This window comes from Phaethon aethereus (assembly GCF_964289735.1).
Source record: "Phaethon aethereus genome assembly, chromosome: W".
Lineage (NCBI taxonomy): Eukaryota > Metazoa > Chordata > Aves > Phaethontiformes > Phaethontidae > Phaethon > Phaethon aethereus.
Genome location: NC_138581.1, coordinates 34,573,498 through 34,587,081, shown reverse-complemented (window position 1 = coordinate 34,587,081; position 13,584 = coordinate 34,573,498). Strand labels below are relative to the sequence as shown.

The following is a 13,584-nucleotide window of genomic DNA, read 5'->3' as shown; positions in this document are numbered from 1 at the left end:
TATCTCTGCCTTTTCTCTGCCTCCATACTTTCTGCAGGTCCTCAGTTATAATTTGTAAAGGCAAAGAAGTTCACAGAAGACTGGCAAATATCTGAAGCAATTGCTGGCCAGTTAGCTATACTTTCTTCTTCCTTGCACTGCTGTCTTGGCTGCACTGGTGGAGACAAGGATGCACCAGAACAACAAAGTATCCTATGGATGTGCACCACATCTCTAGCACATAGGCAGGAGCTTCAGTTTTTGGCATATTTAAGCTGTTCCCTTGTAAGTACAGCTCCCTCACCATCACAAATGTATCTGGACTCAGACTTCTTGAAATGGGAGGAAGAGAGTTCTTTTTTCTTTTGAATTTTTTTTTTGTTTTGTTTTGGGTTGGTGGTTTGGGTTTTTTTGGGGTTTTTTTTTTTTTTTTTGCTTTGCTTTAAAGCTATTCTACCAGCACTTAACACCCTGGAAAATGCACTTCTGAGAATTTTTAGTATATGTTCTCTTTCTTTGCCATAGGTGAAAATCTGGGTAAGCAATGCTTTTTGTTCCTTACATTAGTGGATTGAGGTTTGCATGCCCATCTTCATGCAGAGTTTCTGCCCAAGAATTATGTTGCCTGCCATGGCAAAGTAGCTATTTGGTCTAATGCAAGGAAGTCTAAAATAAAATACAGTTTAAAGGGAGGAAACCAGAGACGATAAAAAGGAGATTTGTTAGTGTAGGATGCTTATCTACAAACAGGCAGTCTAATGATGTTTCCATTTAGACCACCAGACTACTTCACTTCCTGTACATTATATGTGCTGAGGTGTTCCTATACATGATGGCAGATCAAGTGGTGGCATTTTGCAACTGATTAACTTCTGAACTGGCCTATCATATTTTTGGTGGAGGACTTCTGACCAGAAGAGGATAAAGCTTTGAGTAATCTTTTTTTTTTTTTAATTACACAGCTACTTTACCACAATTAAGTGTATGTACTTGCAGTAAAGAGAAAAAATACTTAGAAGAAAGTTATTTTAAAGTCGTAAGTTTTCATCAAATTTGCTTTTATTTTTATATCAGAAAAAAATATAATCCTTTAAAAATAAAGTTTAGAAAAGCTTGTGAGAGTAATAACACTATTTTTACTTTGAGCGTTCATGAATTCTGCAACTGAGATCTATAGAAGTGATGCTAAATCTAGTTTCCCCTCAGAGACAGGATTTTCTGCTTTTGACTTTTTGCAAATGGTAAGTGAATAAGTTAAAACTCCAAAGAAAGGAGAGACACTGGTTCCTCTATTCAAAGACGTTGAAATTCTGAATCTTCTAAATCAGTTCAACATGTTTAATTTTAAGTCGTCACTTTCACATTATCATTTTACTTGTAACAGTGATGCTTTTATCCCTAGTAACTTAGTAGTGAGCTAAACTGTCCCAACAGATATCTCAACACAAGGCTCCTTATAAGGAAGAAATAATTAATTCCCAGGGCCTATTTTCAATAAATGTAAACTGAATGTGCTCATTCTTTGAGGAAATACAGAGCAGCATTAATTCACACAGCTCTGGGACTCTGGCACGCACAATGCCCTCCCCTTCAGTCCATCTCAGAATGACCTCATACATCAAGTATCAAGCCACAAAAAGGCAGAGGTCAAATTAGGATGTTTGTATCTTTTCATTATTGTAGAATACCGGTAAAGTACACTTAGTATTCTAAATATGTTTTCCTAAATGCTTTTAGATTCTAGCCTCTGATTCCAGTTTTGGAATCATCATGGAATTTAATTAGAATAAAAAACTGCACTTTGAAAGGGCTCATTCAGTGCTGCTGGTTTATTTTCACTTTAATAGAGAGACTCTAAAGAGCTGGCAATATTTATCCTAGAGTATTTGATTTAAAAGGCTACTAAAAGGCAAATGTTCTATTTTTAACTCCTGAAATTAAAAATAGTTTCTGAACATAATGAATGAAACTATTTAAGAAAAGACTGTAAAACCGAAGATATTGATCCAAGTTTTCTTCATTGACCAATCATAAGATAACTTCATTGACACTCATTGCTATTATCCATTTTTTCCTGTATTTGAAATCCCAGAGTCACTACACTGCAAAGTGTAGTGATATTCACTACTTTTACCTACAGCAGTGTTTTTCAAGATTTCAAATGATAAATGATAGAATACATTTGGAATCCATAAAACCTATAGCTTTCTTATAAGAACTGAAGTGGTTAGTTACCTAAAAAAAGTGTTAATTTTCTTCATAGAAGCTAGTATGAGGCTGTTTTGGATTTGGTATGTTGATAACATGCTGATGTTTTCAGTCATTGCTGAGTAGTCAAGGACAGTCCAGCTTCTCATGCTGGCCTGCTAGCAAGGAGGCTGGGGGTGCACAGGAAGCTTGGAGGGGACACAGCTAGGACAGCTGACCCAGGCTGGCCAAAGAGATATTCCCTACCATATGACATCATGCTCAGTATATAAAGCTGGGGGAAGAAGAAGGAAGGGGGGGGGACATTTGGAGTTATGGCATTTGTCTTCCCAAGAAACCATTACGCGTGACGGAGCCCTGCTTCCCTGAAGATGGCTGAACACCTGCCTGCCCATGGGGAGCGGTGAATGGATTCCTTGTTTTGCTTTGCTTGTGTGTGCAGCTTTTGCTTTACTTATTAAACTGTCTTTATCTCAAACCATGAGTTTCCTCACTTTTACTCTTCTGATTCTCTCCCCCGTCCCACCGTGGGGGAGTGAGCGAGTGGCTGCGTGGGGCTTAGTTGCTGGCTGGGGTTAAAATATTGATTGTTCTAAAATGATACATCAAAGTCTCTCTCCATAAGACAGATGGTATCAGCTTTATTTGCTATCTCTGATCCTTATTGTATATTATTTTCATAATATTTTACATTAGCAGTGTGGCTAATGTCCCTGCTACAAGCAGAGGTAGCATTTGGTATTTACCCGGTGCTATGCAAGAGTCTTATATCCTCAGCCTGCCACTGTGGCTCATCAGCATTTTCTCCTTTTTTTTTTTTTTTTCAGGAAGGCCTTTTAATTTGAGGAGTCGGTATGATCCCGAATGGTATGATTTCTAATGAACGCAGAAAAATAAAAATAATCCTTCTCGCTTTACACTCTGTGGCAACTGCGAGCATAACACACCGCTTGCTAAAAATTAACCGTGACAGATGGCTAATACCAGCCTTTTTACAGACCTTTTCGACACCAAGGCAAACACGTTAATTGCATTCAATTTACTCACCGCGGGTCGTGGTGTCACCGAAATCGGGAATAAACCTCGTAACACCAATGTAGTGTTAAAAGGCAGGCATTCTTTATTCACGGCGCCGGGAACACGGGGGATAGCTCCTCCTAAATCGTGTTCATCGATCGGTTCAAAAATCAAACATTTATAGGCAAGATTAATACATATTCATCAAGTGTCCATACAATGATTGGTTAAGTATTCCTCGCCTACCATGTAAATGACCACGCATGCTCACTATGATTTCTTGGGATTTTACTTCCTTAATCTTTTGAGTCGGAGGGTTTCTTGAGTGGGTGGTCTCTGAGTCGGTGGTCGCGATCTCCCCCTGCCGGAATTACCTTTCCTTCTAAGTTCATTTAAACTTGGCAACACTCAATAGGCCTTCACGGGCTGTCAGTCCAATATGCAATCATTCACCCCACAGTCCTTTGTTTTAAGACAAGACTATAGAATGAATAATTACCTACCCACTGGACCGTAGAACTGACCAAGGTGTTCCTTCTTTCTGACTACTTGTTATTAGAACAAAACATAATACCATGATCACAATGTTACACTTAACTCCTTGATAATTAAATCAAGATGGGAAGGGTTAGGTGGGTTCTCGAGCAGCATTGCTGGTGCATAATGTTCTTATAGTTACAACTTGCTACAAATTCACAAACCTATTTTCTAACGCTATTTTATTTTAATTCTCTACCACCTTGGTTACATTTCCCCCCTTTGGAAGTTTTGAAATAATTTCTTTTCAATACTTCCATTACAAATTAATTTCTTTATTAACATTCAATCACTTCATTGTATGATGGTAGGAGCATTATTAGTTAGTCCATTTAAATTTTGGTGTTTTGTAGTCAATGCAAGTGTAATTCTGCTATCAATGGTAGCTCTTTTTGTAAATTCCTTTTTCAAACAATGATAAATGAATAATATTCCCAAAGATATTATTAATAATAATAACACAGTACCAATTAAGGAGTTTACCCAAGAACTCAAGTTCTATCCCTATCCACTGAAAATTTTATCAAACCAATTTTCTTGCATGTCTTGTTGCATTTCCTAAGTATCCTTTTCTATTTTTCTCAATAAGTCCAAATCATATTCAACATCCTGAGTAACATTTCGGATATGTATGCAACAATGATCTATCCTATCCCTCAGGTATCCACAAACTCCATGTTCTTTTAGTAAGAGCACATCTAGAGCCATCCTATTTTGTAGGGTCATCTTCAAAGTGGCTTGTAACTGTAAATTTAGTTGTTTAAATCCTTTCCTTGTTATTTTGGCTAATCTTTTCACTTGACCTGTCAACTTATATAACCAATCCCTATTCCTGTAAGTTGCCAGGGGAGTCAATAAGGATTCTAAGGCTCATCCAAGTTTCACTCCTGTTGAGGGTTCATTCCAATCATCATCATCAATTTGTGATCTTTTTGTTCATATTAACTTTAAATTTTCAGAATCTCCCCTAAAGGGAGCTTTCTTTCAGATTGGACATAATGTTGGCATTCCTAAAGTAATTTTTTACTTTCCCGTCCATTGGTAAATGGGTGGTCCAAGTTCCATCACTCATTGCCCAAACTAAATGTCCTGGGGTCTGAACTGTAGACCTTCTACAAGTAAATATTGATCCCCTTCTAATTTTATATACACTAGTCAAATTTAAATCATTCTTGAGTCCTCTGCACCAACACCCATATTTCAATGCAGCTGCTAAGGGAGGAACTTCTTGGACTGCTCTATCAACTGTACTGCAATTATATATCTTTTTACAATTCCACCAGGGTACTATGTCTTCCTTTTCTCTGGATGTGGTTCCCCTGTCATTAACTGATGGGAAAACTGTAAAGACTGTTCCGTCCCAGGCAAAACACCATGAAGTATTAGCCATATATTGAAATTGAGATAGAATAGCCATAGACCACACTGAATCCCATGCAACCTCTGCCTCTTGCTCGGTTTGATTTTTACAATTACGAACTACTCGTCCAGCTTTCTCGGGATCATATACAGGGAGGCCTCTACTTATTTCTTTTCATAATTGTTTATCTCTTGTGCTTACTGCACTCAAATTTGTTGTTAAGATTCCCCATGGAATTGATTCACCTACTGCTCTTGGAATTGGAAGACATGCGGTTATTTAGGTTACATTTTGTAAATTTGCAAATTCTTTTATCAATCCTACCATTAAATTTTCTTCTGGAGTTCTCCTTGGAATGTATATTAGCTGCTCTGCTTCACTCTCCCTTCCAATTGATCTATTATCATCCCACACAATGCTCCCAACATCATCAGTTTCCAAATCAAAACCCATTTTTCCATATTTTCCAATGATAATTTCTTAAACATGTTTTAAAATCAACTTTGCAGTCTCTGAATCCCTATTGATGACCTTCCATGACGGGGCTTTCTTCACTCGGGTGTAGTGTATCCCCGGTTCCACTCCTCCAACCTTGATTGCAGTATAAGTTGTTAACAGTACCTAGAATGGTCCCCTCCACTTTTCCTGCAGTGGTTCAGAGTTCCAAGTTTAAAGATCACCTGGCTGATACTGATGTACCGGCGTATCCAAGGCAAGTGACCTAGTCAGCACAATATATCTCCAAAGTGCTCCAAGGACTTTTCCTAAAGAAATTAGATACACTTTCAAATCAGTTTCCCCAGCTACCTTCATATCACCTGGGATTAAAGGAGTCTGGTACAGTTTATCATACAGGACTTCATATGGACTTATACCGTCTCTTGATCTTGGTTGGATCCTGATTCTCAAGAGAGCTAGTGGTAAAGCCTGTGGCCACTTCAAAGATGTTTCCTGACAAATCTTACTTATTTGTCTTTTCAACATTTGATTCATTCTCTCAATTTTTCCACTCGATTGTGGCCTTCAAGGGGTATATAAGTCCCATTTTATACCCAAAATTTTACTGATCTGTTGAACTACATCTGCCACAAAGTGTGGTCCCCTATCAGAAGACATTCCCAATGGCACTCCAAATCTTGGTATTATTTCCTTCAACAACACTTTAACTACCTCTCTAGCTTTGTTGGTGCGGTAAGGGAAGGCCTCCGGCCATCCAGAAAATGTACCAATTACTACTAATAAATACCTGTATCCATTCTGACTGGGTAACTCAGAGAAATCAATTTGCCAATAATCTCCTGAAGAATTTCCTTGTTTTATCATTCCTAGAGGTGGCCGCTTTTGGTTCAGGGGGTTATTTTTAAGGCAGATTGGACATTTAGCTATTATTGATTTAACTATTCCTGTCATTCCTACACATGTTTTTAAACTTGAAACCATAGCATCTACTCCCCAATGTGTTTGTTCATGTTTTTCCTTTGCGAGTTCTGTCATAATTTGCAGGGTTACTATCACCTGTTTTTTTGTTTTACTGGTACTAGTGCAAGGATACCTCGTTCTGCGGCCTCTTTTGCAGCTTTGTCTGCCAATCGATTACCTATATTTACAGCCGTCTGACCAAATTGATGAGCTTTACGATGCATTACCGCCACTTCTTTCGGTCTCTGCACATCTTCCAGGAGTTGGAGAATTTCTTCTTTATACTTTATTGATGTTCCTTGGGCTGACAGCAATCCTCTTTCTTGCCAGAGGGCTCCATGAGCATGGATCACACCAAATGCATATTTAGAATCAGTCCAAATATTCACCCTTTTTCCTTCTGCTATTTGTAGAGCCCACTTAATGCCACCAATTCTGCTTTCTGTGCTGAGGTACTTACAGGTAGTGTCCTTGATTCCAATACCTCAGAGGTGGTGACGACAGCATATCCAGCCATTCGTTTTCCTTCTTACACAAAACTACTTCCATCTGTGTATAACTCCAGATCAGGCTTTTCCAGAGGTTCATCTCTCAGGTCTGGTCTACTGGAATAAACTTGTTCAATAGTTAACAAACAATCATGCTCTAAATTTCCTGTTGGATTCTCTGTTGACAAAAATATTGCTGGATTAACAATCGGTGTGGTTTTCAATTCCACATCATCTTGTTCCAATAGGACAACCTGATACTCCAGCATTCTGCTGAGGGATAGCCAGTGACCCCCCTTTTGCTCTAGAACAGTTATTACCATATGCGGTACATACACCACCATCTTTTGACCCATGGTCAATTTTCGAGCTTCTTGGATCAGCAATACTGTTGCCGCTACAGCACGTAAACATCCTGGCCATCCTTTACTCACGTTGTCAAGTTGTTTAGGGAAGTACCTCACTGGTCGTCTCCAGGGTCCCAGCCGTTGCGTCAGCACTCCAAGAGCCAGATGTTGCCTTTCATGTGCAAACAACTCAAAAGGTTTGGTCACATCAGGTAATCCCAGAGCAGGTGCCATCATTAATGTCTTTTTCAGTTCTTTGAATGATTTCTGACATTGAGGTGTCCAAGTCAGATACTGATCCTTGGATTCCTTTAAAGCCTCATACGGTGGCTTTACATACAATCCATAATCCAAAATCCAAAGTCGGCACCACTCAATCATTCCCAGGAAAGTTCTCAATTCTTTCGGGCTACTTGGTTCAGGAATTTGACGGATAGCTTCTTTTCTTTCATTTCCCAATTGTCTCTGTCCTTGGGATATTTCAAATCCCAAATTAATTACTGTTTCTTTTCCTATTTGGGCCTTATTTCTGGAGACTCTATATCCTCCTTGGCCTAGGAAATTTAGTAAACAGATAGCAGAACACTTCCCTTTTGGTCCTGTCTCTTCCATATCTCTAATTCCTTGGCCAATTGATTCCCAAATATCGTAGGGCTATTTTTGAATCCTTGTGGAAGTACAGTCCATGTCAATTGGGTCTTTCGCCCTGTGGCCGGACTTTCTCACTCAAAAGCAAATATGTTTTGGCTGCCTATATCTAGAGGTATGCAGAAGAAGGCATCCTTTAAATCTAGTACAGTAAACCATTTATGTTCCTCTTTCAAAGAAGTCAGTAAAATATATGGATTAGCCACTACTGGGTGTATATCTTGGACTATCTGATTTATACCTCTTAAATCCTGAACCAATCGGTATTCCTTGCCTCCGGATTTCCTTACTGGTAATATGGGAGTGTTATATTCTGATTCACACTCTACCAATAGTCCATATTCTAAAAATTTTATAATCAACCCCTCTAATCCTTTTCGAGCCTCCCACTTAATAGGATATTGTTTTTGTCTTACCGGTTTGGCTCCAGGTTTTAAAATCACCTTTACCAGCTCTGCCAATTTAGATTGTCCCAGAATTCCACTTGCCCAGACCAAAGGAATAACTGCATTTTCCACTTCTTCTGAAATCTGTTCTTCCCTGTAGGAATCCTGTAACATAAACACTCTTGCCTCTATGGCTTTTGATTCTGGTATTAACAATTTGATTTCTCCATCTTTGAAAGTTATTTGTGCATCTAATTTACTCAATAGATCTCGTCCCAACAAAGACAGTGGACATTCAGGCATATACAGAAACTGGTGAGTTACCCATTGTTTTCCCAATTTAAACTTTAATGGCTCTAAAAATGGCCAATTTTCCTTCTGCCCTGTCGCACCAACAACATCTACTGATTTGTGACTAAATCTCCCTTTGCATGTATTCAGTAGCTCCAGAAACTCTATTTCTTCATTCCCTAGCTTCAATGTAACCAGAGGTTCAGCTAGGGTTGATTGCCCCAGTCCCCTTCATAGTTCTTCATCCAGAGTCATTAATTTAATTGCCTGGAGAGCCGGATCTAATTCTCCTGCCTTAGGACATTCTCTTTTCCAGTGCCCACACTCCTTGCAAACAGCACATTGATCTTCTGCTAATCGGGGCTTATTTTCCTTCTCTCTCCGATATTCATTCCTTGTCCTCTCCCTCTGCCTATCCTGTTATTCCCTGCCAAAACTGCTAGTAGCTTTCCACCCCTTCGGGTTTGCCTCACCTATTTTTCTTTTTCTCTACTGTTATATACAGCCTAAGCAATTTCAAATATTTTACCTTAGCCACCCTTTCGGGATCCTCCCGATAGGTACCTGCAGTCTCTTTCCATGATCTTAAATCAGTAATTGAAAAAGGAACTTTCACCACCACTGTTTCGAGTTCTCATCACATTTTCCCCTTTTTCACAATCTTTACCATGGGATCATACGGATGTATTCCACACTGTCTCTGCCATTCTGGATGATTTTGTAGTGTAAAGAATAAATCAACATAAGCCATTTCTTCCCATTTACCCTCCTTTTTACAAAACAACATTAATTGCAAGATGGTGTTATATTGCAATGTCCCATTTTCTGGCCATTTCTCCCCACTGTCCAACCTTGGACATACATTGGCCACCAATGATTGCAATATTCAATTAATTGCTTCCGAGTCAGAGGATCAAGTCCCAGATCTTTCCAATGCCTCAAAATACATCCCAAAGGTGTTTTTTGTGGGATAGATCTTTTACTCGGAAATGTTCCCATTTTCCCAAGACTAGTGGGTGTGATTGTGCACTATCACAGGCACTAGTCAGAGGGACCCCTACTCTCCTCGAGGGTCCCTCCGGATCTTCTAGCCCCCTGCTAGAAATCCCCCAACCTCCTTACCTGGGCCCCTAGCCCAACCTTGCGAGGCTTTCGCCGCGTCTTATAGGCAGGCATTCCTTGTGAGGGTCTCGTACCCTCACCCTTTCCAGAGGTATCTTTCAGCCCTACTCTGCGTAGCTTTCGCCGCGCCTTATGAGCGAGCTAGTGGGACTCGAACCCACGTTACTTCAATCCTTTAAAGAATGCCTTATTACCTTTCCAGGGGACTTGCTCAGAATTCTTCGGTCCGGGGATCAGAGGTTCTCCCCGAGAATCCCTCGGTGCCGGCTGGAGGTCCTGTGATCCCACGGATCCGTTGAGATTCACAAGCAGTGTCCCATCTGGGGTGCCAAAACTGTCACCGAAATCGGGAATAAACCTCGTAACACCAATGTAGTGTTAAAAGGCAGGCATTCTTTATTCACGGCGCCGGGAACACGGGGGATAGCTCCTCCTAAATCGTGTTCATCGATCGGTTCAAAAATCAAACATTTATAGGCAAGATTAATACATATTCATCAAGTGTCCATACAATGATTGGTTAAGTATTCCTCGCCTACCATGTAAATGACCACGCATGCTCACTATGATTTCTTGGGATTTTACTTCCTTAATCTTTTGAGTCGGAGGGTTTCTTGAGTGGGTGGTCTCTGAGTCGGTGGTCGCGATCTCCCCCTGCCGGAATTACCTTTCCTTCTAAGTTCGTTTAAACCTGGCAACACTAAATAGGCCTTCACGGGCTGTCAGTCCAATATGCAATCATTCACCCCACAGTCCTTTGTTTTAAGACAAGACTATAGAATGAATAATTACCCACCCACCAGACCGTAGAACTGACCAAGGTGTTCCTTCTTTCTGACTACTTGTTATTAGAACAAAACATAATACCATGATCACAATGTTACACTTAAGTCCTTGATAATTAAATCAAGATGGGAAGGGTTAGGTGGGTTCTCGAGCAGCATTGCTGGTGCATAATGTTCTTATAGTTACAACTTGCTACAAATTCACAAACCTATTTTCTAACCCTATTTTATTTTAATTCTCTACCACCTTGGTTACAGTGGCACGGAGCCCTTCACCTTGGGCTACCAGAACGGTTCCAATTCGGACTATCTGCGACGCGAGCCGGCCGGAAGGAGCTCGCACCGGGCTGCAACCAGAGCTTCCAGGGACCGGCACGCGCGCGACCAGAGAGCCATCACACGCCGGGCACCCCACGGGGCGGGGGCTCACCCAGAAGCCCAATGGCCATAGTGCCTCTAATAGAAGGGAAAACATTGGGGCGCGCCTCACTGGGCCGCCTCAAGGGCCTGTTGCGGGCACGCGTGGAGTCAGCCACTCCGGCTCCTGCCCCAGAGGAGCAGCACCCCGACAACAACACGCCGGCTTCTCCCATTTCAGCCCGTGTCTGAGGCAGGAGCCTAGGCCAGGCCACCTCACGTGGGGCCACCCGTGGGCGCCTCCCACCTACCCTCCAAGACGCCTCTGCCGTCTCCCAGTAGCTTTCAACTCCTGCGGAACTCCGGCGAAAGGCGGGCGTCGCTCTACTCCCCCGAGCGAGGCGCTGGAGGTGGGCCAGCCCCCGCCTTTCCGTGGGCGAGGGTGGATGCCTCAGCCGTTACCGTATTTTCCGGCTGCGGGGCACGGTTCTCCTCACTCGCAGAGGTGACCTGGTTGAGGCCGCGGCGGTCCCGCCTCCACATTCCATTCTGCATGGCGTCAGAGAGGGGCGCCGCCAGCCACGCCCTCTCTCCCCATCAGGCGCGCGAGGTGCTCTCGGGCTTAGACATGAGGGGGGGAAAAAAGTGACACATGGGCACGGCATCCCTGCGCTAGGAGCGCGCGCACCATCCCCCACCAACACGGGGAACGAGCCTTCCTCGGGCCGTTCTATTTATGTTTGTGGCGCTGATTTGCATGAGGCTCCGTCCCGCGCCGTGGGCGAGGCGGCCGGCACCGCCCCCGCGGCCATGTAAGGGAAGAGAGGGAGTGACCGAGGGGGCTTGCGTCTGATTGCTGTCTTCCTGGTGCCGTTTATAGGATACAGCTACTTCCGCTATCTGCTTAGAAGCAGCGCGGTCATGGCGGAGCGTGGTCAGCTCCCTTCCCCTGCTAAGCGCCTCTGCTGCAGACTCGGCTATGGCTTGGGGCGCAGGCCGGGCCAGCGTGTGGGTGGCACCGGACCCGCCGCCGCCGCCGCCGCCGCCGCCGCCGCCGCCGCCGCCCTGGGGCTGCTGCCGCTCGGCAAGACCCAGAGCCCCGAGTCCCTGCTGGACATCGCAGCTCGCGAGGTGGCAGAGAAGTGGCCCTTCCAGCGGGTGGAGGAGCGGTTCGAGCGGATCCCGGAGCCGGTGCAGCGCAGGATCGTCTACTGGTCCTTCCCCCGCAGCGAGAGGGAGATCTGTATGTACTCATCCTTCAATATCGGCGCCGAGGACCCTGCCGCCGCCTCCGGGGGGGGCATCGCGCCCAGTGGGGGTGTGGACCCCGCCGACGAGAACCGCCTGCCCTTCCGCAGGGGAATCGCTCTGCTAGACGGCGGCTGTGTCGATAACGTCCTGCAAGTCGGTGAGTCACCGGCCGGGACCGCGCTGCGGAGCCGGGCCGCGACCACTCGGGCAGGGCGCCGCTGGTCTCCTCAGCCGCAGGTCTGCCCCTGCGTGTCACCCGCCTGCCATCTAAGGAGCCGCCTCCCTCCCTGCTCGGCCCCGGTGGCCGGAGCCACTCTGCCTTGGTGCGCCCCGGCAGGGCGACTGGGGAGCTGCCCCCCCCCCCCCCCCGCGGCCTAGCTCGTACGAACCCTTCACTCCCGGGCTGTAATTCGGGTTGGGCAACTTCCTCCGCCAGTCTCCTCCTCCTCGCACCCAGAACACAGAATAACATATCCACGGCCCCCGCCGCCAGCGGCCGGCCTGGTCTCCGACAGGCGGGCCAGGCACGCTGCCCCCCCCCTCCGCCCGTCTCTTTAACTCTCCCGACGCGTCGTACTTGCTCCCTGTAATCCAGAGTGTGTAATCCCGTTTGGTTTTGCTCCTTCCGACCGCCCACCCTCGGTAATCCGGGTCATCGCCATACCCCGAGCCACAATAGCGAGGAGATGCCTCCGCCGCCCGCCCCCCCCCCCCCCCGGGACCGCCGGTGGAGATGAATCAGCAGAAGGCAGCCGGCTGGGGAAGAAGGCGGGATGCGCCGCGGTCCAAAAGAGAGTGCGAGACCCCAGGAGCGGCTGTGCGGCGCGGGGGAGCCGCTAACAAAGGCATTTCTAGGGCGGTGGGGGCGCGATCCGCCCAAGCCCCGCCGCGGGGGGCAGGGGGAAAGGCCCTCAGTTTGGGGCGACGGCGGGGAGCTGCCGCAGCTCGGGCGCGGAGGGGCCCACGAGTTACTTTGGGATGAGCCCCTGCGTGACAACGGCGACGTGAAGAGGAAAGTGCTGTTCCTCCTCCTAGAACAATACTTCCCCCCTCCCCCCCCCCCGGCCGCCGCTCTTCACCCGCTGCGGGTAGCGCTCCTGGTTAATTCCTCCCTGTTTAAAGGGCACGGGAGGTTGGTGTCCTCAGCCCCAACGGGGGCTACCTGTGGGGGGAGGGGCTCCACCTCCCGTCCGCAAGCAGCCCCCCTCAGTCATCGGGGCGGTGGTGACCCCGCGGGGAAGGCGAGCTTTCCCGGGAAACTTCCGTGGGGGGTGGTGCGCTTGCGCTTTTGCTTTGTGCGTTCCGGGCGCATCGCCGTGCGGCTGTGTCGCGGAGGTGACAGCGGCGGCGACTGGGCATTTTGTTCTGATTTTCATGTTTTATTTGTGT

The 13,584-nt window shown here is 45.5% G+C and overlaps 1 protein-coding gene across 1 annotated transcript in view; it reads left to right on the top strand.

Annotated features, from left to right (window-relative positions):
• Positions 1-11,806: 11,806 nt before the first annotated feature.
• Positions 11,807-13,584, top strand: part of LOC309415200 (zinc finger SWIM domain-containing protein 6-like) — a gene marked incomplete at its 3' end in the record, with an annotated part of 166,580 nt that continues 164,802 nt past the window's right edge. The window contains exon 1 of the mRNA XM_082012650.1: positions 11,807-12,352. Coding sequence (XP_081868776.1) covers positions 11,866-12,352 — 487 coding nt within the window. The 5' untranslated portion in view covers positions 11,807-11,865. The remainder of the gene's footprint in view (positions 12,353-13,584) is intronic.